At 50.5% G+C, this 26,745-nt stretch overlaps 1 protein-coding gene across 1 annotated transcript; it reads right to left on the bottom strand.

The window, feature by feature from the left end:
• Positions 1–2,799: 2,799 nt before the first annotated feature.
• OLIG2 (oligodendrocyte transcription factor 2) lies at positions 2,800–4,701 on the bottom strand (the record flags this gene model as incomplete). Its single annotated transcript, XM_082625759.1, has 2 exons — positions 4,613–4,701; positions 2,800–3,840 (listed from the first exon to the last, which is right to left on the bottom strand). Exon 2 carries the CDS (start codon positions 3,769–3,771, stop codon positions 2,800–2,802), a length of 972 nt encoding a protein of 323 aa, XP_082481885.1. The 5' UTR covers positions 3,772–3,840; positions 4,613–4,701.
• Positions 4,702–26,745: the final 22,044 nt, after the last annotated feature.

The following is a 26,745-nucleotide window of genomic DNA, read 5'->3' as shown; positions in this document are numbered from 1 at the left end:
GCGGGGTGCCCTCTGTTTGTGTCTTCGGCTGGAGCAGGACCCAGCTTTGAATTCGTAACAAATTTCGTTTCAAATGGGATTTCGAAATAAAAGCTACTAGATCCTGCCCTACTCTCTTCTTGGATTCGCGTGGTGCGGTTTGGGCCCCACCCCCTTTATTCCCCCCTCCGCAGCCCCTCGGCCTCTTCCCAGCCTTCTGTCAAAAGCGAAGCCGGGTACGAGGCCTACAGCACCCATCCCTGGGCGCCCGCCTGCTGTTTAGGTCAGCAGCCCGATAGTACCTTCTGGAGGACCTGGAAGCACCTGTCCCCGAGCGAGGGGATGGAGCCACCCTCATTCCCGGGCAAGGGGAGTCCTCCTGAGGCTCAGGGGCGACCTCAAGAAATGGGGTTCCAACCGGGGAAACCTTCTCCGCCCCGGGGTCCCTAGGCGCAGGGACCTTCCACCGGTGGCCACCAAAGACGTCGGCGGCGAGAGGGCCCAGGACCGCGGGACCAGTCCACTGCGTCCGCGCTCCGCTGCGTTCAAGGGTGCGCGTTCTTCCGTAAGCCCGCGGGCTGAAAGACTGCAAAATGGCCTGTCCTCTTCCTTGACCGGGAAAGGCCGAAGCTTTTTAACTTTTACCCAGAATCTCTCTTAAGAGCCACGTCCTAAATTTGTATTGCAGTTTTGGATTGTGAGGAACCCAGTAGCGGCGACAAAACAGAGGTGGCCCTGGGGGAAGAGCACGAGGCCAAAGCGCCGCTCGCAACAGTCTCGCTCCCCGCGGGCAGTTCCCAGCCCTGACATATTGCAGTTCAAGGCCGGGGCGGGCGCCGGGGCAGGGTCGTGCCCAGCGCAGGGAAGGGAGTGAAGCGTTAGCGGATCCCGCGCCAAACGCTCCCGCAGCGCTCTGCCGGGAACACCATGGCGATGCCGGTCGCGGGGGTGGCCTCACGTGGCTGGTCCTCAGCTGAAGCCCCGAGCTGGATGCGGGTGGGCGACCGGCTCTCAGCAGAGAGCAAATGGAATCGCGGCAGGGCAGGAGACCTGAGCGCCCGGACCCCCAGTCAAAGGCACGGGCCTCACTCCGGAGGCCCAAAGTTCCGCCAGCATGGAGGGAAATTTTCACTTTCAATTAACATACTCCTCAACCAAAGGGAAAAGGAGCTCCGGATTAGGCGTTAGAAAATAAAAATAAAAACAAGTGAGTTGTGAGAAGCACCCGGAGGATGTGCTCAGAACGTGTTTTAAAGAGAATGTGAGTATGTTTGTTATGGGGGAGGAAAACAGGCAAACAACCCTTTTATCTTTCTCCAGGGCAAAACCAGCAGAACGGTCCCCAAATCCGGCCCAAAGGGATGGAATCCTGCACCCCATTCCCCAGGCGGCTCCCCGCACCTCCTCCCACCCACAGGGCTGGAAAACACCGGACTTACTTTAAATTTTATTTAAAATCTCAACACTCGATCATTTATTTCATTTTTTTGCAACCAAACAAGTAATAAATATTATTTAGCACTTTTTTCTTTTTACAAAAATAAAACAGATGATACACTCTCTGCAAGGGGCAGCGATCAGAGGTGGGATGTTACGTGCTGACGCCGTGAAGCCCATATTGCAACTCCGGTAGCGCCCAGGCGGTTTGCGGGAGACAGGAAGCACGGAGGAGTTTGTCATTTGTGTTAAACTGGCAAAAAGAAACCAATATAGAAGAAACCCGGCTTAGACTGGGGGGTGAGGGGGTAGGACTGGCAGTCACGTGAGCAAACAGCTCCGCAGCGCGCACTTACCTCGTTATTGATATTTACACATCCAAGAAAGAAAAAACTAAAAAGCCAACAGAACTCCCCGAATAACCAAAACTGTATTCACAGCAACCTCCTCTGAGTTCTGTCAAACCCTCGGGTACCGAAATGACTGCTCCCAATCAGGTAAGAAATCAAATCACTTTGTGCTCAGAGATGGAAAGGGAGGGAGATTCTACTTTAAAGTAACTAAAAAGACACCCGCACCTAAAGTCGACAGTTTTAGGTTATTCCAATCCACAAGTGGTTCTATTCTGATCGTCTATAAAGCTTGCTCATACTGTTGAAAAAGGAACATCGACAGATTTTATTAGAAAGCCACAAGCCCCCAAACCAATAGGAGCGACAGGGAGGAACGGTAACAGTTCTGAGACAGCTGTGGGTTTATCCACATATGGAGATTGGACACGACCGTAAGTGCTTCTGGTACAAAATACCAGCTTCTGACCAACTGGTACCCCTGGCCCTGGTCCAGGGACGACCCGTGAGGGCAAGGCCCGGACAGCCGCTTCTGGAGTGTGGCTGAGAGTCTCCTTCCCGCCCAGAGAGGAGGCAGCAAAGGAAGTCTCCAAAGCTCCCCTCCCTCCTCTCCTCCCCGGTAGAACCAAGGGCTGCCCCGGCCGTGTGAGGCCAAGTTCGCAGGGAAACTACAGTTTTTAGAATCACCTCTTTTTCGGGGGAAGGGGGGTTTGGAGGAAGGGATGCACGTAGCTGTGCCTTCATATAAAACGGTGTCTACCCGAGCAGCGCTGTTTAAAGCCAGAGGGGGTTGAACCAGGTCCCGGAGCAAATGCCCCTGTCACTCCCCACTGTGCAGTGCGCGCCCCCACTGCTTCCGTTCCTGGGTGCTGCGTCCTCACCATTGCCCCCACCCCCAGCCCACGGTGCCGCGCTCCTCCTTGGAACTGAGCTCCCAGGGCCCAGCGCCGGCCAGTCCTTGCTTCCCCGCAGCCTCCGCCCCCCCCCGCCCCCTCCCGCCCCGCTCGCCAGAACGCGCCTGCACCGGCCAAGCTCACTTGGCGTCGGAGGTGAGGCGCGGCAGACTGCCGGCGCCCATGGCCGACACGTGGTGGTGCGGGGGCGGCACCTGGCACATGCTGCAGGGGCAAGGCATGCCGCCCCAGTGCTGGAAGCCGCCGCCGCCCCCGCCGCTGCCGCCCGCGCCCCCCAGCGGGGCTGCCGCCGCCGCCGACGGAGACTTGAGCAGGCCGTGAGGGGGCCGAATGGAGCCGACCGACGACAGCCCGGAGCCGGGCAGGGAGGCGCTGGACACCGCGGCGGCGGCCGCAGCAGCGGCGGCGGCCGCAGCGGCCGGAGGCAAGATGGGGTGGTGCACCGCCGGGTGGTGCGCCGCGTGGGCGGCGGCCGCGGGGTGCGCGGTGGCGGCGGGCAGGGGCGCCGAGTGCGCCAGGCCGCCGCAGGCCGATGGGTGGAAGCCGGCGTGGTGGCCGCCGTAGATCTCGCTCACCAGTCGCTTCATCTCCTCCAGCGAGTTGGTGAGCATGAGGATGTAGTTGCGCGCCAGCAGCAGCGTGGCGATTTTGGAGAGCTTGCGCACCGACGGGCCGTGCGCGTACGGCATGACCTCGCGCAGCCCGTCCATGGCGATGTTGAGGTCGTGCATCCGCTTGCGCTCGCGGCTGTTGATTTTGAGGCGTAGCTGCTGCAGCTCGGGCTCAGTCATCTGCTTCTTGTCCTTCTTAGTGGACGACGCGGCCGCTGACGACGTGGACGAAGAGGTGCTGGACGAGGAGGACTTGAAGCCACCGCCGCCCAGCTTGTCCCCCGGATGCGCGCCCGCCGCGCCCATGGCGCCGCGCAGCTCTGCGCTCCGCTCCGGCGGGCAGTCGCTAGGCGTGGACGAGGACACGGTGCCCCCCGTGAAGCCGCTGCCCCCACTGCTCTTGCTCCGGGCCGGCAGGAAAAGGTCATCGGGCTCTGGCGACGACGGGCGGCTAGACACCAGGCTGGCGTCCGAGTCCATGGCCCCGAGGGATAGTCGCAGCTTTCGCAGGGTCCTCCCTCCCTCGGTCCTCAGAGCTTCCACGGACGCCTACTGCGGAGAGGAGAAGAAACACGAGAGAGAGATCAGAATCGAGACTGAGATCGAGAGGCACTCGGTCAGTGAGACAGAAAAGCTGTTCCCGCCTGCACCGCAGCGCGGGGTGCAGGCGCGTGGGGCCGGTCGCTTCTGGTGCACCTCGCTGTCTCCGGCCTTCCTTCCTGCGGCGTGCAGGTGCGCTAAAGTCATCTCTCCCTCCCTGCTACCTCCCCCCGCTCTCATCCACAGGTGGTTTAATCCAGGGAGGATGGGGTGCCCCTCAGTGAGGGTGGCATTCCAGGGTTTTTATGCCTTTTCTTAGGAATGGGGAAGCAGGATCTCCAGGGCTGGAATGAAAGAGTGTCAAGTGAGGGCTTTTCTTTCGGACGGTGGAGATCTAAATGGAGAACTATTTATTTGGTTCCTCAAAAGCATCCACCTTATCTCCATCGACAGCGCGCAGCACACACACGCTCATAGGCCGGCACCCAGCGCCCGCGCCGGGCCCAGATTCCACGCGCTGCCTCCGGGGCCAGCCGGGGACTCGCCAGCTGACCGGGACTTGGGCAGAAGAAGCTATTGTTGCCCCGACTTCTCGCTTTTGGGCGAAAGGTGTGCTGCGGTCACTGTGGGAAGGGTCAGAGCAGCGAAGCCGCTCGGGAGAACAGGCGGGCAGGGGAGCGATCTGCGTCCCCTTTAACGGAGCTTCCCGGGTCGCAGCCGAAGTGAGGGGCGTCTGTCCCTGGGATGTAGGCTGGAGTTGCTGGGGGGCGGGGACACTTACTGTGGACGCAATTAGAGGAGCTCGTTCCCAAAAGCTGCAGCAGAGAACCGGGCCAAGGCGCTGATGTCGCGTCGGTCTATAATAAGCATCCGCACCTTTGCCGGCTCGGAGGGTTTTTATAGCCCGGTGGCAGCGGCGACGGCGGCGGTGGCCGCGGCGGGGGCGGGGAACAAAGTGCAGGTCCTGGAGGGGCCACCGCGCCAATGAGCTGGGCCGGCCCGGGGGGCTGGGAAGCTGATGTCATCGGGGCTAATTCCGCTCAATGAAACTCGCCGGGCCGGGCACACGCCTCCTCCCCGCTCACAGCCAATGGGCGCCCGCGGCCGGGAGATTCTTGGGGAGGGACTGGAGCAAGGACCCCGAGGGGGCGTGTGAGAGGCTAAGGGGAGGCGGAGGGCGGGCTCGCGGGGGAAGTGCAGAGGGCAGCGGTTGGGACCGAGGGAGAGAGGAGGGAACATGGTCAAATTTCTATTAAAATACGGGAACACAAAGTCAGGCTGGGAGATGGGATGGGACGGGATGGGGGCTCTGCACACAAACTAACCTGACACACAAGGCGCTCGGATCTTGGGGATGCGCGCGGATAACCCTGGCGACCCAGGAGCTGGGGCTGGAGTCTCCGCCCTTCCTCTCTCTCTCTCTCTCTCTCTCTCTCTCTCTCTCTCTCTCTCTCTCTCTCGTGTGTGTGTGTGTGTGTGTGTGTGTGTGTGTGTTCTCGCCACCTGTTCCCACCTCATGGGTTTCATCAACACGTGGGCATTTTGAGCCGCAAACGTACAAGATAACCAGGCACAAACCTCCTACTTTTCTCGCACTCTAAGCGCGCCTCTAAGAGGTGGCGGCTGCCGCAGCTCGGCCGGCGGCCAGTAGCGCCCCCAGCTGGGTGCAGGGCCTTGCGAGGAAGAAGGCGGGGAAGAAAAGAGGGGACCGACTCCAGAACGGTGTTTTGAAAAAAATCACACTCTTCATAAGGTTGACGGTGGTGTAGACACAGGGACGAGGTATTTCCGCATAGTAACCACGCTAACACGAGGGGAGAGTCGAGCTCAGAGCTAAGCATCCCCTCACAGCACGGGAACCAGGTGACGGTATTTTCTGCACCATCTTTGTGGTGGTCACCACGCCATGGGGTAGGGGACAAAGCTGTTTTGTCTGTAAAAAGAAACCTCAAGCCTGGGCGAAGATCTCTCCACACCGTGGGCCAGACAGAAAGATCCAACCGCTTGCGGCCGCGGTGGATCACGTTTTACCCATCGCAGCCTAGCTCCCAAACCCGGAAATCCTTGACCGTGAGGAATTCAACCCGATCTGGAGAAGCGCCTAATTGAGGTAGTTCCGTGTGGTACTGGCGCCTCCACCCATTTTACAGATGGGAAAAATCAAGAGACTGTGTCTGTAGCAAGCCTACAGGGGAAAAAAAAAAAAAAAAGCCAACCCTTTACAGCGCAGCCCTGCCAGTACTGCAGATGTGAGCATTGGTGGTTCCTTTATAGTAGAGGCGGCCGCCGTCTCCCTAACCTCACACATTTTCGCTAGTTGAATTTCTCACACCTGTACATTTCAAGTACAGAGGTTTGTTTCTTCAGATCCAGGACCCTAGACCTTTATACTGCAGACACACAAACGCGCCTCAGCCCTCTCTCCCAGGGAATGTGACCGGCCTCTGGTTACCTCCGTTATTTGGGAACTTTTAACTTGCATGTACGGCTTAAAAAAAAAAAAAGCAAACAAATAAACTTAGCGAATAATTCGCCTTCAAGTAGGAAAGTTACAAAATAAAAAATACAAAAAGAAACCCATATTATTGCTCCCAGTTTCTGGATAAGTCTTCCAGCCCTGTCTCCACTAGAAAGCCAAGGGGGCTCTCCCCCATGCCCCAGTTCGTGCCTTTTGGGGAATTATTTTTCAACCCGCGCGTTTCCCAGCTGGCTCTGCAGCCATCCGTTAAATATGTATTTAAAACATGAAGAACTGAAGCGTGGAGATGTGTCGTCCACCGGTCACGGAGGATGACCCAGCACCGTTCAGTTAGGCGAGTCTGGCGCTTGGAAGAACGCAGGGAGAGGGGGTGGGGAGCTGGCAGAGCCCGGGTATTTGCGGGTCATTCCTTGGGCTTCCCCGGCCACCGACGGTGAGGACATTCGTGGGGCTGTGAGCTCTGGGCCACCAGCCGGGGCGTGGACTTGTGAGCACGCCAGTGTATCTAATAAACACCAGCGGGCGCAACGAGTGCGCGCCTGGGTTGCAGCCGCTTAGGTTAGTCCAGCCGGCGGCACGTGTCCTGGAGCCCCCGTTCCTTTTGTTGCTTTTGCCACCGGCGACCGTCCTGCGCGGTCCGCGAGAGTGCGCGGTTCTTTACGCGCTGGCTCCAAAGCCTGAGGTCGGAAGCGGGGGCGAAGATGGGTGGGGGGGGCCTCCTGGCACGGCGCGGGTTCCGAGCCTGGGAAGGCACAGTCCGGAGGCAGGAGAGCTGGCTTACTGGCCAGGTTCCCGCGTGGACGCGCGTAAGGACGCTCCGGGCCCCAGCGCCGCGCCACCGAGCCGAGGCAGTGGTGGCTATTCGGAGGCGGTGCAGCGGCCCCTCGCGATCCTCACTCCCCACTTCCGGAGCTCGGGCTGGCAGCTCGAGGCTGCGGGCCCCTTCTCCGGGCATCCTTTCCCCAACATCCTCCAGTTTCCAGAGAGTTGCTCGGGAGGTGGGGGCGGTCTGTGTCCCCTGGGCTTCTTCAGCCCTTGGGCAAGTCGTTTGCTGAACACTTCTCGCTCTGTCTCCGAGAGTCCTCCTACCCCCTCCAGGAATAATCAGAAACTAGAGCTCGGCCAGTGGCGCTTGCTCTCTTGTGGGTCCTCGAGGCGGCCCGGCACTTGTCCAGGTCTTGCGCCCGGCGCCTGGTGTGAGCGTCCTGGGAGTGTCCCGGGCACCGCGGTTCCCACCCGCGCGCGCAGCTGGGCCTCAGCCCCTTCCCGCGAAATTGAGTGTTCACTTGCCGAGGCTAATGGGCCCGGCTCCGGGAGTTCCTGGCTGGCCCAGGAGTCCTGGAGCTGTCGGCCTCCTCCGTCAAAACGGAAGACGTGTTTTTCCCTCTCCTTTGTGTTTCCTTCCCACAAAAGGCCGGGTGAGTGTCAGGCCGGCCTTTGCTCAGCCGCCTGGCCGCCCGGGAGGAGCTGGTGCCAAACGGGCCGGGGCGGGCTGGCGCGGGGCTCCAAAGGCGCAGACCTCCCACTTCTTCCCGGGTTCCTCCCGGGCCTTTCTTTCCTGTTCTCGCCTTTCCCTTCTCCGAGTTCCTGCGCACATTCAGGCAGCGTCTCAGCCCGGGTGCCAAGGAGAGCGGCGTCCTTGCGCAGGGCGGGCCGGGGCTGGCGGTGGGAGGCGAGGCTCCCGGAAAGAAAAGAAAAAAGATTGCAGCCATCGCTCCCGGTCCGGAAACCAGAAGGGAAGCGGAATGCTAGCGTTCGGCGTCCAAACGTGAGCGATCAGACCGCTTGGAAGGCAGAACTCGGCAAACAAATACCTTGTGTTCCCTGTGAGACTCAGTGACCGGAGTGGTCCGGGTCATCCCCGGCCCCAGCGCCTAGCACAGGACCTGACACGTGGAGGGTGCTTGCTAAATAATTTGGAATGCACACACGTGCAAATATGCTGGTGTGAAACCAAACTGGCAAAGTTCATGTAAATGTGGTGGAAGGTGCGTGTGTATTTCTTCGGTCTACACAGTAAACCAGGAGGTCTGTAATCTGGATTGCTGGGGATATGGGAGCATTTAGAATGACAGGGGTAGTGACTTCCACCTAATGACCACTTAGAGGTGACCTAAGCTGTGCCTAGTGGGTCTGGACAGACTTCATCTCATCTCTCCCTGACCTAGGAGGGAGGTATTACTTACTCCCATTTTACAGATGGGGAAACTGACCCTCAGAGGAGTGTGGCCATTTGTTTAAGGTCCCCTGAGCAGAGGGGCAGGTCCCGGAAGGCAGCATGGTGATGGAGCCAGTGAGGTGGTGGGCATCCAAAACTTAGGGATCTCGGGTTGTCTGCTCTTGGCCTCAGGCTCTCATTGCCAAAATGGGTTTCTAGAAGCTACTTGTGGCCTCTAAGGGTGTGTCTGCTGTGAGATTTGAGGAGGGGGTGAGAGGGTTGAATAATATCCTCCCTTTGTGATTTCTTTATTCTGCTAATACTTGTGACTGTGAGGCTTTGAGCATAAAGGACCCCCCTGCCCTGACCTGGCTCATGCTTAGGTGTCACCTAAAGGGAAACAACCAACAAAAAAGGAGACAAAAAGAGAGAAACAAGAAACAAAAAAGCAGACAAAAAAAACCCCAAACTAAAAGCCCTTTCCCTCCAGTCAGTCCCTGCATCTGGATCACCTGCCCCCACATCAAGCCCATGACTGTCACCTGCTCCTAAGGATCCCTGCCATTGAAGTTAACATGCCCCCCAAAGTTCTCAGTGGAATGAAGTTGGGACTGGACCAAGGAATGACCCAGAGCTAACTTTTATAGATCTCACCTTATAAACTGTTATCTTACCCAAGCTCTGCAACAGCCCTTTGGTGTTAAGAAGAAGGCACATTGTTCCCATTTTACAGATGAAGATACTGAAGACTGAAGATCAGGGCAGGGGCTGAGTTCAAACTCCAGCCCACAAGATCCCAAGTCCTAGGGGCCTCAGTGGCTTAGTCTGACACCTCCATCCACCCTCTCCCGCCATCCCTGAGATACTAGGCCACTACACCCTCCCCCCATTGAGATTAATCTGGAAGATGGGGGATCACGGTGAACAGAGAGATGAATCTGGAGAGCGAGTCCTGAGGTGGGTTGCGCTCCACTAGAGTATAGGATGGCATGCACAAAGGGGACCAGGAAGTCCCCGACCCTGCCTGGGGCTAAGACCTTCCGTTAGAGGAAGCAACAGGTTTCTGGGTGTGGCAGAGTCTCTTCCAGGCTACAGGTGACAAGTCTGAGAGGCCAGTTTCCGGAGATGGGACAGGAAATGCATGCGTACCCCGTACCCAGTGTGGTCCGGGTGGGGAGCTGCAGGCGTGACGGGCGTGGAGTCTCTTACTTCCACACACAGAGGGGTGAACGCCTGTTCTGAGCACTGGATGGATGGCCTGCCTTGTTATATTGGAAAATGTAGCAGCATGGCATCTCCTCATTGTTGCCTTAAGGATCAGGTCCAGAGCCCTTTGACGCCAACTGGCGGGGTCCCACCGGCCTCCACCGGCGGCTCATCCTGTTCCCCTTCCACCCTCCCTTTCTCAGGACCCGGAGCACCTGATGGGCTCTGCTCTTTCCTCATCTTCACGTGTTCCCACCACCCCCTCCTGCCCTTCCTCCGGCCCATCTGGTCTTGTTCTAGCCTTTCAGGGATCACCTCCTTCTCGAGACACTATAGCACCCAGAGCTTTCCCTACGCCCCGTCAGGATCCACCTTGCTCTGTTGTGAGGGTCTGGCTCCCTTGCAGCAGGGGAGGTCCCTGAGGGTCTGTGCCCCAACTCACTTTGCATCCCCGGGGGGCCCAGAGCAGTGAGAGGCCCCAGAAGGGCTCAATAAATAGAAGCTTCGGTGGTAAGCCAGTTACACCCAGAGAGTTTTACTGGAGTTTCCACATACCACAGAAGACAAAAATAATTTAGCATCAGGGTACAACATTTCCCTCTCGTTAAACCAAATTCAGAACTGCCAGATGAGGACCACTTTTGTCACTCCCTGTCATGTGGAGGCAGGGTGACAGATCCCTCCGCCACCCCACCTTCAAGGCAAACAGGTCGTCTTATAATGCGCGGGCCCCGGACGGAGATGGGCTCAGGCCGCTGCCCACGGGCTTCAGGCCGCGCGAGGCCACAGCGGGAAGGGAGAGGCGCGCGGGGCGAGAGGAGACGAGGGCGTCCCCATCGCGGGGCAACGACGCGGCCGGGGACCCGGGCAGGGCCCTCCGGCGCCCGGCGCCCTCCCCAGGGTCAGCCCGGACGCGCAGCCCGCGAGGGACTCCGCAGCCTCGTCTCCCCGGCCCGAGCCCCGGGCTGCGCGGGGCCGCCGAGCGCACCGGGAAGCCGGGACCCCGCCGCGTGGGCGCCGCAAACTGGCCACCGCTCAGGGCCAGTGGCCGCAACTTCCGCCGCGGGGGATGGGGGTGATGGGGGCAGCGGGCAGCGCCCGCCGGGAGCCCCGGGCGCTCTACACCGCGCGCATGGCCTTGGGCTTGAAGAAGGCGGCGGGAAAGACGGGAGCTGGGCAAGGTCTCCTGCTTCTCCCTTTCCTCTTTGCCTTTCCGCTCTCTTCCTCTCGCCTCTGTGAGTCTCTCCCCCTCCCCTTTATCCTTCTTTCTCGTTTTCCTCCAGTGCGTTTGGCTGACATTCCCCCTACCTCCAGCGTCCTCACCTCCCGGTATTAAAATGAGTCTTGCCGGGCTCCCGAGAGCCGGGAACCTCAGGGGGACTCCGTGCGCGCACGCGCCCACCTCTCTCCAGCCTCTTGTGGTCTGGGACCCGCAGCATCAGGGCTGCAGGGAAGCTCATTAGAAACGCAGAGTCGCAGGCGCATCCAGGCCCAGTGAGACAGAATCTAAATTAACCAAGGTCTCCAGGTGATTCATGGGCACATTGGGGTTTGAGAGGCAGTTTTCGGTCTTTGCGGGGGGGCTCATCCTCAGGTATGCTCGTCTCCCCAGGGTCCCTGGGGCTTCCAGTTCTAGACACAGACCCTTTCTGGGGCTGACAAGGCTATTTCCTGAAGATTCCACAACCTCTCCCCAGCTTTTGAATAGTCCTTGCTCCCACTCCCTCGACTATCGGTCAAAGAAAATTCAGTAAGCATTAAAAAAAAAAAAAAAAGATGCCCGCCCAATTGTAAACAAACAAAACAAAACCTTTGAAATAAGAGAAAGCAAAAGTCACCATTAGCCCAACTCTCCTCCTCCAGAACAAGTCACTGTCAAAGATTTTCGTGAAGTCCTTCCAGACTGTATACAGGCTTTGTAACCTGGTTCTTTCATTTCTTAGCGTCTCTTGGGCATCTTTCCACAATACAAGATCCACCTGACCCCTTTAACAGTATAGGCCCGCACCAATCTATTCCCTTTGGATCCTTCCCTCTTTTGCCTGTCCAGCCCTGAAAAGCCCGTCAAAGCCAGAAACCCTGAAAACAGGTTTCCAATGTGTGTGCCCTTGTGGTGGGAGGACCATGGGGTCAGGATTGCTGCCTGATTAAGCCTGGAAAGTGAGCTCCCCTCTTGGCCACTGCTGGGCTCTCTGCCAGTTGCTGGATCTCCTTGAAGGAGTCTCTACCCAAAGGTGCAGTAAGGGAGACTGGCTCCCATTTTGCCTGGCGTCAGATGTGCAGGAAGCGCTGACCCATCCGTCTGTAGCTTGCATTGGCTCAAAGGAGAAAAGATCGAAGTGTGAACAGAACATTTCTGGTCTGGAACTGAGACCAGGGCAGAAGTTCTGTGATTTCAGAAGATACAGGAGTTTTAAACATTCTATTTCCTTTTTCTTTCCCCATTTCCAACAACAAAAAAGGTCATCCACTTCTGAAGCTAAGTGTAAGCAAAGAAGCCATTCTGCTTCGGTCGTATTTACAGTTTCCATCGGAAGAAGAAGGAGAAGGAGAGGAGGAAGAAGAGGAAGGGGGAGGGGGAGGTAGGGATGGGAAGGGAAAGAGGAGGAAGAGGAAGAGAAAGAAACTACATCATATAAACTGGATTCTCTCTTTTTTAGAACATGTATTGAATAGGTGCTATGTAGCACATGCTTAAAATAAAACTCGAATGGCACAAAGAGTATTTGATTAAAAGTTAGTCTCCCAGGTACAACGGACCTTCCCCCAGAGGCAGCTCTTGTTACAGTTTCTTGTGTATCTAGAAATGTTCTTTGAAAGTACAAACTATATATTTAAAGATCTCTTTTTTTTCCTTTTTCGTACCCAAGTGGTCGCATACTCCGTACACTCTTCTCTATTTTGATTTTTTTTCCCTGAATAGAGATCACTCTCTACCTTACAAGGTACACACACACACACACACACACACACACAATACACATATTTACAATAATACACTTGCTCATTAAAATGCTCACCAGAGCAGTCAGAGGGGCAACAAACCTCTGTCCATTTTCAAGGAGGACAAGTACCCTCACCTCAAAATCGAGCATCACAGCATTGGAATCTGGGCACACAGGCTCCTGATGGTACCTTTCTGCTTCCTTCAGTCACAGAGAAGTGAGGACACCCTGAGACACAGATAAAGAGAGATCTAGGAGCCTCCTACACTGAGTGCAGCTTCTCCACGGGGTCCCCAGAATGGTGCTTTTAGCCACTGCCTGAAACTTGCAGTTGAGTCCATTTTTTTCTTGTTGTAATTGCAAAAACAATAGTTTGTCCTATCTGGAGGACAATCAACCAGAGAGATCTAGACAGACAGACTTTAAAGAATATATATAAGACCATGAGATGAAACTAATTAGTCATTTTCATCTTTATTTGTTGAATAGGTAACATGTTCACATAGTTCAAAATTCAGAAGCATATCATGAAAAGTTTGCTTCCCATTCCTGTGGGCTGAGGGCAGCCACTCAATTCCCTTCCTCAGTCACCATCTCTTGTTTATTCCTCCAGAGGTATTCTATGCAAATTCAAGCAAACACACACACACACACAAACACACACACGCACACACACTCCCTGTCGGTCCCACCAGTGTGTGCGCGCTCTCTCTCTCTGTTTCCCTTTTTCTTTTTTTAAAATTTATTTAATTAATGTATTTATTTATTTTTCGCTGCATTGGGTCTTCGTTGCTGCGTGGGCTTTCTCTAGTTGCAGCGAGCGGGGGCTACCTTTCGTTACAGTGCACAGGCTTCTCATTGCAGTGGCTTCTCTTGTTGTGGATCACAGGCTCTAGGCACGCGGGCTTCAGTACTTGTGGCACACGGACTCAGTAGTTGTGGCTCGTGGGCTCTAGAGCGCAGGCTCAGTAGTTGTGTCGCACGGGCTTAGATGCTCCGCAGCATGTGGGATACTCCCAGACCAGGTCTCGAACCCGTGTCCCCTGCATTGGCAAGCAGATTCTTAACCACTGCACCACCAGGGAAGTCCCTGTTTTCCTTTTTATACAAATGGTAACATACTATACATATGGCTCTCTACCTTGTTTTTTTCAATTAATACCTGGGAGATCACTTCTTTGTAGTGCATTAAAAGCTTCTTCCTTTAAAAAAGGAACAGGGTTCCGGTAATAGGCATGTACCATTGTTTATTTAGCCATTACTCTGTTGAAAGACAAATTTATAATGTTCCTAACCTTATACTATTACACATACTATTACTTATACTATTACGAACGATGCTGCAAAAAATCTTGTAAATTGTCATTTGCATATATGTAGTATATCATGTGGATAAATCCCTAGACTTAGAATTATTAGGTCAGACAGTCTGTGCAGTTGTAATTTTGATAGATGTTGCCAAATTGTCACCTAAGTGTTTTCCCAATTTATGTCACAATGTAGAAGAGAGACTGCTTGGTTGACAGCTAATTTAAATGCTCACTCTTATTTTCCTGAGTGCAGGGAGAATGTGATCTCCAATTTGGATGTCACAATAGGTGACAAGCTGACCGCTATGACTCTACAGGATAGACTAATAAAATGTCAATTCCCCCTTCAAAACATCAAGGTACAAATTATAATAGATTTCAACATCTGGTACCATTTTCAGTCCTTTCAATGATTTACTAATGACTTTTCCAAGTAGTTGCGTAGAATGGTCCAAGTATGCCAGTGCATTTTTTTTTGCCAGTGTATTATCTCTGCTGAGGAATATTTATGTTTCGAACATATAATTCAATAGATATTTATTGGGCTTCTTTCCTGTGCCAGGAACTGTCCTGGGTGCCAGGGGTCCAGTAGTGAACAAAACAGACAACATCTCTGCTTTCAAACATGTTAACAAAGTAATTGCTATTGTGAATATTATTATAATTTCTTTTGATTCTCTCAACAGCCCTGGAAGGTGGTTACAGTAGGGTGTATGTGATTAACCCACTGCCACCTCAAGTCATATGACAAACATTGCTGGTTGTTCCCACAAATCTGTTCCACTTTCTGCATAGAACTTCTGGTTGGGCACATGGCTACCCAGAACAAGGACTACATTTCCCAGCCTCCTTTGTAACCAAGTCCTGGCTAGCAGGATGTAAACAGAAGAGGTGTGTGCAACTTCCAGTGATGTCCTTCTCATTCTGTTCCTGCTGGCTCGAATCTCGACCTGATGGCTTGGGCTGGAAGAGCCACCAGGATCCTGAGGTGGCCATGGGGCCGCATATGAAAAAGCTTTAAGAGAAGAGCCTGGGAGCTTCCCTGGTGGTGCAGTGGTTAAGAATCAGCCTGCCATTGCAGGGGACAGGGGTTCGAGCCCTGGTCAGGGGAGATCCCACATGCCACAGAGCAACTAAGTCTGTGCGCCACACCTACTGAGGCTGCAAGCCACAACTACTGAGCCCACGTGCCACAACTACTGAAGCCCGCGCTCCTAGAGCCTGTGCTCCACAACAAGAGAAGCCACCATAATGAGAAGCCTGTGCACCACAACACCACCCCTGCTCACCACAACTAGAGAAAGCCTGCATGCAGCAACGAAGACCCAAAACAGCTGAAAATAAATAAATTTATTTTTTTAAAAAAAGAGAGAGGAACCTGGGTCCCTCACAGTATGGAGTGCCAGACCCACCCAGGACCAATCCTTTATTCTCTTATATGAGAGCAAAACCCCTTCTGCTTTGTTAAATCCATTGTTGTGTTGGGTTTTCTTGAGGTCTGAAAAGGCATCTCTCCACTGCAGACATCTTTGTTCTATCAGCTGAGCCTGAATCCTAACTAATACCCGGGGCACAATCATAACAAGACTTAAGATATCACCATGTCATGAGGCCATCTTCCCTTTGGAAGAGCCTCTAAGGGAGCACAACCTGGTCCCTCACTGTTTCATTCAGGAAGCGGTGATGCTGAAGCCAACCCAGTGGGAGGGGAGGCTGCGGGCTGAGCTTTTTGTAGAAAGCTGATGTGCCGTGGGCAGCATGAGTTTCCAGGAGATGAGCATCCCTGGTAAGACTAAGGCGTGAGAGAGTTGGCGGGCAGCCAGCCCTGGATCCTCATGCCAGGAAGGCCTGTTCCTGGGTCCTTCTTCCCAGGGTAACGTGGGTGCCTGCACTGAGCTCTGCCTAGGTCTTCCATGGTGAGGCAGGCAGCTGCTCCCAAGGGGCAACCTGGTGCATTAAGCTGCCCTTGGTCCCTAATTCTGACACTGATTTAGGCAGAACTTGCCACCTGAGCCTCCCTCCTGAGGCTCAGGGATGGATTTCAGCAAGGGCCAGCAGGTCTCCCGAAGGTGGGGGCTTCCTTCCAGGACTATTTCCAAGAATTAAGAGGTTTGTCCCAAGCGAGAGAGTGGCATGGACATATATACACTACCAAACGTAAAACAGATAGCTAGTGGGAAGCAGTCACATAGCACAGGGAGATCAGCTCGGTGCTTTGTGACCACCTAGAGGGGTGGGATAGGGAGGATGGGAGGGAGATGCAAGAGGGAGGAGATATGGGAATATATGTACATGTATAACTGATTCACTTTGTTATAAAGCAGAAACTAACACACCATTGTAAAACAATTCTACTCCAATAAAGATGTAAAAAAAAGAAAAAAGAAAATGGTCCTGAGGACATGAGGAAGGGGAAGGGGAAGCTGGGATGGAGTGAGAGAGTGGCATGGACATATATACACTACCAAATGTGAAATAGATAGCTAGTGGGAAGCAGTCACATAGCACAGGGAGATCAGCTCGGTGCTTTGTGACCACCTGGAGGGGTGGGATAGGGAGGGTGGGAGGGAGGGAGATGCAAGAGGGAAGAGATATGGAGACATATGTATATGTATAACTGATTCACTTTGTTATAAAGCAGAAACTAAGACACCATTGTAAAGCAATTATACTCCAATAAAGATGTAAAAAAGAAAGAGGTTTGTCCCTTGCAGTGGATTGATTGGAGGTCCCCCAAATATATGTCCATGTGCAAACCCCTGGAACTTGTGAATGTGACCTTATTTGGAAAAAAGGTCTTTGCAAGACCTTGAGATCATCCTGGATTATCCAGGTGGGCCCCAAATCCTGTGACAAGTGTCCTTATAAGAGCAAGACACGGGGAGATTTGAGACAGAAGGGGGAGACATAGAGAGGAGGAGAAGGCCATGTGAAGAAGAAGGTAGAGACTGGAGTGATGCAGCTACAGCCAAGGACCACCTGAAATCACCAGAAGCTGGAAGAGGCCAGCAGGAATTCTTAACTAAAGACATTGAAAGGAGCATGGCCCTGCCGACACCTTGATTTCAGACTTGTGACCTCCACACTGTGACAGAATAAATATCTGTTGTTTTAAGCCACCAAGTTTGTTGTTACAGCAGCTCCTGGAAATGCTTCCAAAATAGACTCAGCCATTGGCTTGGAGAAAAGGTCACTAGCTTTTGCTTCTCCAGGGTCTCTCTCCACTGTCTCCACTCTGCTCTCTGCCCCTGGCTTCCTCTGGTTGACCTCAGTCAACCTGATGGGAGGGAGGAAACTGGGACCTTAATCAGCCTGGCTTCTGAGGTCTCCTGCGGCTGACTGTGTCCCACAGTAGTGGGTCACATCCTTCTAAGGCATCCCATTCTGCAGGACTTTCTCTCCTCTGGGTTCCGGTAACCTCTCTCTCCCCTTGTCCTTGCACTTCTTCTTGTAGTCCCCCTACACCCTGACCCCATCATTGTAATCCATCCCTGTGTAAATTAACCTTCCTCAAAGTATCCTAACTCGGGTGCGCTGTTTCCTGTTGGGATCCTGACTGATACAGCCCAACAGGGGTCCCCATCTCCCTAGTTTTGTCCAGGGTGGAAGTCAGTGTAGAACTTCAGAAGGTGGGAGTGAACTTCCTCAGGGCTAGACCCCTTCAAGGGGGGAGATCTACACATTCTGAAAGGATGGGTAAGGAAGGGCTTCAGGGATGGGGCCCTGCAGAGGCTTTCTTATCCCTGTCCCAAGTATCTCTCTATCTCAGGGACCAGGATCCAAGCTCCACTTTCCAGAGGACCAACCCCCTGCCTCTTGCTAGAATCTAGAGGTGCTACTTTTGCCCCCCATGAGGTATGGGGGGGGCAGCCACGGTGTGGTTCCACCTGCCTGGTGAAGCCTGGAGGGCTGGGATCTAGATAGACACGGGCAGGACTGTGTGTCTCCATTACACCCCTATAAGGGGAAGTCAACCACAGTTTTCTAAATTGCAGAATTAGGATAAAGATCCATGAAATCTACTATGTGCATGGGAGAACATAAGACCATGTTTCGATTTCAGAATTGTTCCCTGACAAGAGCTAAATCATGACTAACCACCCCATTCAAGACCACTGTGCTCTCCAGGATTTCTGGTGCCTGTCAACTATTACATGTGACACTGAGGAGGGTGACCCCACACCAAAATCCAACTGACCACCCAGTTGATGTGTCAGCCTGTACAAAGGAAATCAATTTAAGAGGAGAGACCAGGTTCAAGGTCATGGGATGGCAAATGGAGAAACATGACAGGAGAGAAGAGGCTTCAAGGAAGACACAGAGATTGTCCAAGGAGGCTTCCCTTAGTTGAATGATCACCACCACTTTATTCAAAATAATGCGTTGATTATTGTTTTTCTGGTAACAGAAGTAAGGCATGGTCCTTGTTAGAAAATGTGGAAAATAAGGGTCTCATACTATAGAAAACTTGGAGAATGCAGGGTTTGATTGTAGTCCAGTGGCAGGTGACCAGGACCCTGTTAGGGGCTGAATGGTCCCCCCCACACTGATTCCTGTGTTGAACCCTAACCCCAGTACCTCAGAATGTAACTGCATTTGGACATAGGGTCTTTAAAAGGTAATCAAGTTAAAATGAGGTCGTTAGGGTGTCCTTAAAAGAAGATGAGGGCTTCCCTGGTGGCGCAGTGGCTGAGAGTCCTCTTGCTGATGCAGGGGATATGGGTTCGTGCCCTGGTCCGGGAGGATCCCACATGCCACGGAGCGGCTGGGCCCGTGAGCCATGGCTGCTGGGCCTGTGCGTCTGGAGCCTGTGCTCCGCAACGGGAGAGGCCACAACAGTGAGAGGCCCGCATACCGCAAAAAAAAAAAAAAAAAAAAAAAAAAAAAAAGAAGAAGATGAGATTAGGACATGGACCCACAGAGGGAAGAGCACACGAAAACATGTGGAGAAGGCAGCCATCTATAAGCCAAGGAGAGAGCTCCTCAGAAGACACCAACCCTGCCTGCATGTTGATCTTGAACTTCCAGATCTGTGAGACAATGACTTTCTACTGTTTAAGCCACCAGTCTGTGGTACTTTGTAGCGGCAAGCCTAGCAAGCTAATAGGGTGGGCAGTGACGGGGATACAGAGAAGGGGTGACAGATGAAGACGTTCTTAGGAGGTAAAATCAGCAAGCCTTGTGGACAGTAGAGGTGCGGGATAGTCTAGGATCTTAACAGTTTTCTAAGCTTGGGTGGCTTGATGGGAGGGATGTCATCCCAAATCATCATCTGGGATGGAGATTCGATGAGAAGGAGTTGATGTTTTGGACGTGTTGAGTTAGAGATGCAAGGGGGACACCCAGAAGCGATGTCCAATGCCCACGTGGGGGTGTTGTCCAGGGGATCGAGCAAGAGGACTGGAGGGGAGTACAAGAGCACATCAGGGTGAGTGGAAATCATCCCGCAGGTAGATGACATTGCTCAGGCACAGAGCCGCTGCCGGAGGACAGACCCTGGGGAGGCCGACACTGATTTTCATCTGCGACAAAGGGCCCCTCATTTATCGTGCGGATGGTCTGCATCTCAGCTGTTCATGTTTATTAGGTTGATTCCAAAATATTGTCTGCCTCCCCTAATTTCTCTTTCAATCTATTGTTTACAAAATTCCCAAGATAGGCACAGACAGACTACTCCCCACATGCTAAATTGGTTAAATTATGGGGCAGGCTGTCTCTTTTTTTTTTTTTTTTTAAATATTTATTTATTTATTTTATTTTTTTTTAATTTTTTGCCTTATAACAAATTTAATCAGTTATACATATACATATGTTTCCATATCCCCTCCCTTTTGCGTCTCCCTCCCACCCTCCCTATCCCACCCCTCCAGGCGGTCACAAAGCACCAAGCTGATCTCCCTGTGCTATGCAGCTGCTTCCCACTAGCTATCTACCTTACGTTTGGTAGTGTATATATGTCCATGCCGCTCTTTCACTTTGTCACAGCTTACCCTTCCCCCTCCCCATATCCTCAAGTCCATTCTCTAGTAGGTCTGTGTCTTTATTCCTGTCTTACCCCTATGTTCTTCATGACATTTTTTTTTCTTAAATTCCATATATATGTGTTAGCATACAGTATTTGTCTTTCTCTTTCTGACTTACTTCACTCTGTATGACAGACTCTAGGTCTATCCACCTCATTACAAATAGCTCAATTTCATTTCTTTTTATGGCTGAGTAATATTCCATTGTATATATGTGCCACATCTTCTTTATCCATTCATCCGATGATGGACACTTAGGTTGTTTCCATCTCCGGGCTATTGTAAATAGGGCTGCTATGAACATTTTGGTACATGTCTCTTTTTGAATTATGGTTTTCTCGGGGTATATGCCCAGTAGTGGGATTGCTGGGTCATATGGTAGTTCTATTTGTAGTTTTTTAAGGAACCTCCATACCGTTCTCCATAGCGGCTGTACCAATTCACATTCCCACCAGCAGTGCAAGAGTGTTCCCTTTTTTCCACACCCTCTCCAGCATTTATTGTTTCTAGATTTTTTGATGATGGCCATTCTGACTGGTGTGAGATGATATCTCATTGTAGTTTTGATTTGCATTTCTCTGATGAGTAAAGATGTTGAGCATCCTTTCATGTGTTTGTTGGCAGTCTGTATATCTTCTGTGGAGAAATGTCTATTTAGGTCTTCTGCCCATTTTTGGATTGGGTTGTTTGTTTTTTTGTTATTGAGCTGCATGAGCTGCTTATAAATTTTGGAGATTAATCCTTTGTCAGTTGCTTCATTTGCAAATATTTTCTCCCATTCTGAGGGTTGTCTTTTGGTCTTGTTTATGGTTTCCTTTGCTGTGCAAAAGCTTTGAAGTTTCATTAGGTCCCATGTGTTTATTTTTGTCTTTATTTCCATTTCTCTAGGAGGTGGGTCAAAAAGGATCTTGCTGTGATTTATGTCATAGAGTGTTCTGCCTATGTTTTCCTCTAAGAGTTTGATAGTGTCTGGCCTTACATTTAGGTCTTTAATCCATTTTGAGCTTATTTTTGTGTATGGTGTTAGGGAGTGATCTAATCTCATACTTTTACATGTCCCTATCCAGTTTTCCCAGCACCACTTATTGAAGAGACTGTCCTTTCTCCACTGTACATTCCTGCCTCCTTTATCAAAGATAAGGTGACCATATGTCCGTGGGTTTAACTCTGGGCTTTCTATCCTGTTCCATTGATCTATCTTTCTGTTTTTGTGCCAGTACCATACTGTCTTGATTACTGTAGCTTTGTAGTATAGTCTGAAGTCAGGGAGCCTGATTCCTCCAGCTCCATTTTTCGTTCTCAAGATTGCTTTGGCTATTCGGGGTCTTTTGTGTTTCCATACAAATTGTGAAATTTTTTGTTCTAGTTCTGTGAAAAATGCTAGTGGTAGTTTGGTAGGGATTGCATTGAATCTGTAGATTGCTTTGGGTTGTAGAGTCATTTTCACAATGTTGATTCTTCCAATCCAAGAACATGGTACATCTCTCCATATATTTGTATCATCTTTAATTTCTTTCATCAGTGTCTTATAATTTTCTGCATACAGGTCTTTAGTCTCCTTAGGTAGGTTTATTCCTAGATATTTTATTCTTTTTGTTGCAATGGTAAATGGGAGTGTTTCCTTGATTTCACTTTCAGATTTTTCATCATTAGTATATAGGAATGCCAGAGATTTCTGTGCATTAATTTTGTATCCTGCAACTTGACCAAATTCATTGATTAACTCTAGTAGTTTTCTGGTAGCATCTTTAGGATTCTCTATGTATAGTATCATGTCATCTGCAAACAGTGACAGCTTTACTTCTTCTTTTCCGATTTGGATTCCTTTTATTTCCTTTTCTTCTCTGATTGCTGTGGCTAAAACTTCCAAAACTAGGTTGAATAAGAGTGGTGAGAGTGGGCAGCCTTGTCTTGTTCCTGATCTTAGTGGAAATGGTTTCAGTTTTTCACCATTGAGGACGATGCTGGCTGTGGGTTTGTCATATATGGCCTTTATTATGTTGAGGAAAGTTCCCTCTATGCCTACTTTCTGCAGGGTTTTTATCATAAATGGGTGTTGAATTTTGTCGAAAGCTTTCTCTGCATCGATTGAGATGATCATATGGTTTTTCTCCTTCAATTTGTTAATATGGCATATCACGTTGATTGATTTGCGTATATTGAAGAATCCTTGCATTCCTGGAATAAACCCCACTTGATCATGCTGTATGATCCTTTTAATGTGCTGCTGGACTCTGTTTGCTAGTATTTTGTTGAGGATTTTTGCATCTATGTTCATCAGTGATATTGGCCTGTAGTTTCTTTCTTTGTGACATCCTTGTCTGGTTTTGGTATCAAGGTGATGGTGGCCTCGTAGAATGAGTTTGGGAGTGTTCCTCCCTCTGCTATATTTTGGAAGAGTTTGAGAAGGATAGGTGTTAGCTCTTCTCTAAATGTTTGATAGAATTCACCTGTGAAGCCATCTGGTCCTGGGCTTTTGTTTGTTGGAAGATTTTTAATCACAGTTTCAATTTCAGTGCTTGTGATTGGTCTGTCCATATTTTCTATTTCTTCCTGATTCAGTCTTGGCAGGTTGTGCATTTCTAAGAATTTGTCCATTTCTTCCAGGTTGTCCATTTTATTGGCATAGAGTTGCTTGTAGTAATCTCTCATGATCTTTTGTATTTCTGCAGTGTCAGTTGTTACTTCTCCTTTTTCATTTCTAATTCTATTGATTTGAGTCTTCTCCCTTTTTTTCTTGATGAGTCTGGCTAATGGTTTATCAATTTTGTTTATCTTCTCAAAGAACCAGCTTTTAGTTTTATTGATCTTTGCTATCGTTTCCTTCATTTCTTTTTCATTTATTTCTGATCTGATTTTTATGATTTCTTTCCTTCTGCTAACTTTGGGATGTTTTTGTTCTTCTTTCTCTAATTGCTTTAGGTGCAAGGTTAGGTTGTTTATTTGAGATGTTTCCTGTTTCTTAAGGTGGGATTGTATTGCTATAAACTTCCCTCTTAGAACTGCTTTTGCTGCATCCCATAGGTTTTAGGTCATCGTGTCTCCATTGTCATTTGTTTCTAGGTATTTTTTAATTTCCTCTTTGATTTCTTCAGTGATCACTTCGTTATTAAGTAGTGTATTGTTTAGCCTCCATGTGTTTGTATTTTTTACAGATCTTTTCCTGTAATTGATATCTAGTCTCATAGCATTGTGGTCAGAAAAGATACTTGATACAATTTCAATTTTCTTAAATTTACCAAGGCTTGATTTGTGACCCAAGATATGATCTATCCTGGAGAATGTTCCATGAGCACTTGAGAAAAATGTGTATTCTGTTGTTTTTGGATGGAATGTCCTATAAATATCAATTAAGTCCATCTTGTTTAATGTATCATTTAAAGCTTGTGTTTCCTTATTTATTTTCATTTTGGATGATCTGTCCATTGGTGAAAGTGGGGTGTTAAAGTCCCCTACTATGAGTGTGTTACTGTCAATTTCTCCTTTTATGGCTGTTAGTATTTGCCTTATGTATTGAGGTGCTCCTATGTTGGGTGCATAAATATTTACAATTGTTATATCTTCTTCTTGGATCGATCCCTTGATCATTATGTAGTGTCCTTCTTTGTCTCTTCTAGTAGTCTTTATTTTAAAGTCTATTTTGTCTGATATGAGAATTGCTACTCCAGCTTTCTTTTGGTTTCCATTTGCATGGAATATCTTTTTCTATCCCCTTACTTTCAGTCTGTATGTGTCTCTAGGTCTGAAGTGGGTCTCTTGTAGACAGCATATATATGGGTCTTGTTTTTGTATCCATTCAGCCAATCTGTGTCTTTTGGTGGGAGCATTTAGTCCATTTACATTTAAGGTAATTATTGATATGTATGTTCCTGTTCCCATTTTCTTAATTGTTTTGGGTTCGTTATTGTAGGTCTTTTACTTCTGTTGTGTTTCTTGCCTAGAGAAGTTCCTTTAGCATTTGTTGTAAAGCTGGTTTGGTGGTGCTGAACTCTCTCAGCTTTTGCTTGTCTGTAAACGTTTTAATTTCTCCATCAAATCTGAATGAGATCCTTGCTGGGTAGAGTAATCTTGGTTGCAGGTTTTTCTCCTTCATCACTTTAATTATGTCCTGCCACTCCCTTCTGGCTTGTAGAGTTTCTGCTGAGAGATCAGCTGTTATCCTGATGGGGATTCCCTTGTGTGTTATTTGTTGTTTTTGCCTTGCTGCTTTTAATATGATTTCTTTGTGTTTAATTTTTGACAGTTTGATTAATATGTGTCTTGGCGTATTTCTCCTTGGATTTATTCTGTATGGGACTCTCTGTGCCTCCTGGACTTGATTAACTATTTCCTTTCCCATATTAGGGAAGTTTTCAACTATAATCTCTTCAAATATTTTCTCAGTCCCTTTCTTTTTCTCTTCTTCTTCTGGAACCCCTATAATTCGAATGTTGGTGTGTTTAATGTTGTCCCAGAGGTCTCTGAGACTGTCCTCTGTTCGTTTCATTCTTTTTTCTTTATTTTGCTCTGCAGCAGTTATTTCCACTATTTTATCTTCCACCTCACTTATCCGTTCTTCTGCCTCAGTTATTCTGCTATTGATCCCATCTAGAGTATTTTTTATTTCATGTATTGTGTTTTTAATCGATGCTTGATTCATCTTTAGTTCTTCTAGGTCCTTGTTAACTGTTTCTTGCATTTTGTCTATTCTATTTCCAAGATTTTGGATCTGGGAAATAGAATCTTGGATCATCTTTACCATCATTATTCTGAATTCTTTTTCAGGTAGACTGCCTATTACCTCTTCATTTGTTAGATCGGTGGGTTTTTATCTTGCTCCTTCTCCTGCTGTGTGTTTTTCTGTCTTCTCATTTTGCTTATGTTACTGTGTTTGGGGTCTCCTTTTTGCAGGCTGCAGGTTCGTAGTTCCCGTTGTTTTTGGTGTCTGTCCCCAGTGGCTAAGGTTGGTTTAGTGGGTTGTGTAGGCTTCCTGGTGGAGGGGACTAGTGCCTGTGTTCTGGTGGATGAGGCTGGATCTTGTCTTTCTGGTGGGCAGGTCCACGTCTGGTGGTGTGTTTTGGGGTGTCTGCAGACTTTTTATGAGTTTAGGCCACCTCTCTGCTAATGGGTGGCGTTGTGTTCCTGTCTTGCTAGTTGTTTGGCTTAGGGTGTCCAGCACTGTAGCTTGTTGGTCGTTGAGTGAACCTGGGTGCTGGTGTTGAGATGGAGATCTCTGGAAGATTTTTGCCGTTTGATATTATGTGGAGCTGGGAGGTCTCTTGTGGACCAGTGTCCTGAAGTTGGCTCTCCCACCTCAGAGGCACAGCACTGACTCCGGGCTCCTCAATTTGGGATGATGTGTTGTCTATTCATGTATTCCACAGATGCAGGGTACATCAAGTTGATTGTGGAGCTTTAATCCGCTGCTTCTGAGGCTGCTGGGAGAGGTTTCCCTTTCTCTTCTTTGTTCTCACAGCTCCCGGGTCTCAGCTTTGGATTTGGCCCCGCCTCTGCGTGTAGGTCACCGGAGGGCGTCTGTTCTTCGCTCAGACAGAACAGGGTTAAAGGAGCAGCCTCTTCGGGGACTCTGGCTCACTCAGGCCGGGCGGGAGGGAGGGGCACGGAGTGCGGGGCGAGCCTGCAGCGGCAGAGGTCGGCGTGACGTTGCACCAGCCCGAGGCGCGCCGTGCGTTCTCCCAGGGAAGCCGCCCCTGGATCCCGGGACCCCGGCAGTGGCGGGCTGCACAGGCTCCCGGAAGGGCGGTGTGGGCAGTGACCTGCGCTCGCACACAGGCTTCTTGGCGGCGGCAGCAGCAGCCCCAGCGTCCCACGCCCGTCTCTGGGCTCCGCGCTTTCAGTCGCGACTCGCGCCCGTCTGTGGAGCCCTTTTAAGCAGCGCTCTTAATCCCCTCTCCTCGCGCACCAGGAAACCAAGAGGGAAGAAAAAGTCTCTTGCCTCTTCGGCAGCTCCAGAGTTTTCCCGGACTCCCTCCCGGCTAGCTGTGGCACATTAGCCCCCTTCAGGCTGAGTTCTCGCCGCCAGCCCCAGTCCTCTCCCTGCGCTCTGACCGAAGCCCGAGCCTCAGCTTCCAGCGCTGCGCGCCCCGGCGGGCGAGCAGACAAGCCTCTCGGGCTGGTGAGTGCCGCTCGGCACTGATCCTCTGTGTGGGGATCTCTCCGCTTTGCCCTACCCAGGTATGTGGGGAGTTTCTTGCCTTTTGGGAGGTCTGGGGTCTTCTGCCAGCGTTCAGTAGGTGTTCTGTAGGAGTTGTTCCACGTGTAGCTGTATTTCTGGTGTATCCGTGGGGAGGAAGGTGATCTCCGCGTCTTACTCTTCCGCCATCTTACCCGGAAGTCTATTCTTTTTTTCTATACCAGTCCAGGCTGTCTCTTTAACCTACCCTTGTGATTATTTGCCATTTATGGTGCTTAGTATGCTGGTTTCCAGGACCCACCATATGTGCAGGTAAGTGTGGAGCTGGATGGGCCAACAATGGGCTATTTCGCTTTTAGTGATAAATGTTCTTACCTCTTTGCATCCCACTGACCTCTTTCCTTTAAAAATCTTTTAATGTGAAAAATGCATGTGTGTGTTGGAAATGTGTAGAGGTGGAAACAGCTATCTCTTCTAAGAACAATGGTATTATTGTTGTGATGATGATGATTCTGTGGATGGTTATAACTAGCATATATTACAGAGTTACTATGCATCAGGCACTACACGCTCTTGTTTCTAGGATATATCGCTTTCCACTAAGACCTATGGTTCTTTAACTATGGAGGCTACAAAACTTTAAGATAGGTTTCTGTTTCA

Source organism: Mesoplodon mirus (genome assembly GCF_964341445.2).
Source record: "Mesoplodon mirus genome assembly, chromosome: 6".
NCBI classification, from domain to species: Eukaryota; Metazoa; Chordata; class Mammalia; order Artiodactyla; family Ziphiidae; genus Mesoplodon; species Mesoplodon mirus.
The sequence above is the reverse complement of the archived record's forward strand: the minus strand, read 5'-3'. Positions and strand labels throughout refer to the sequence as shown.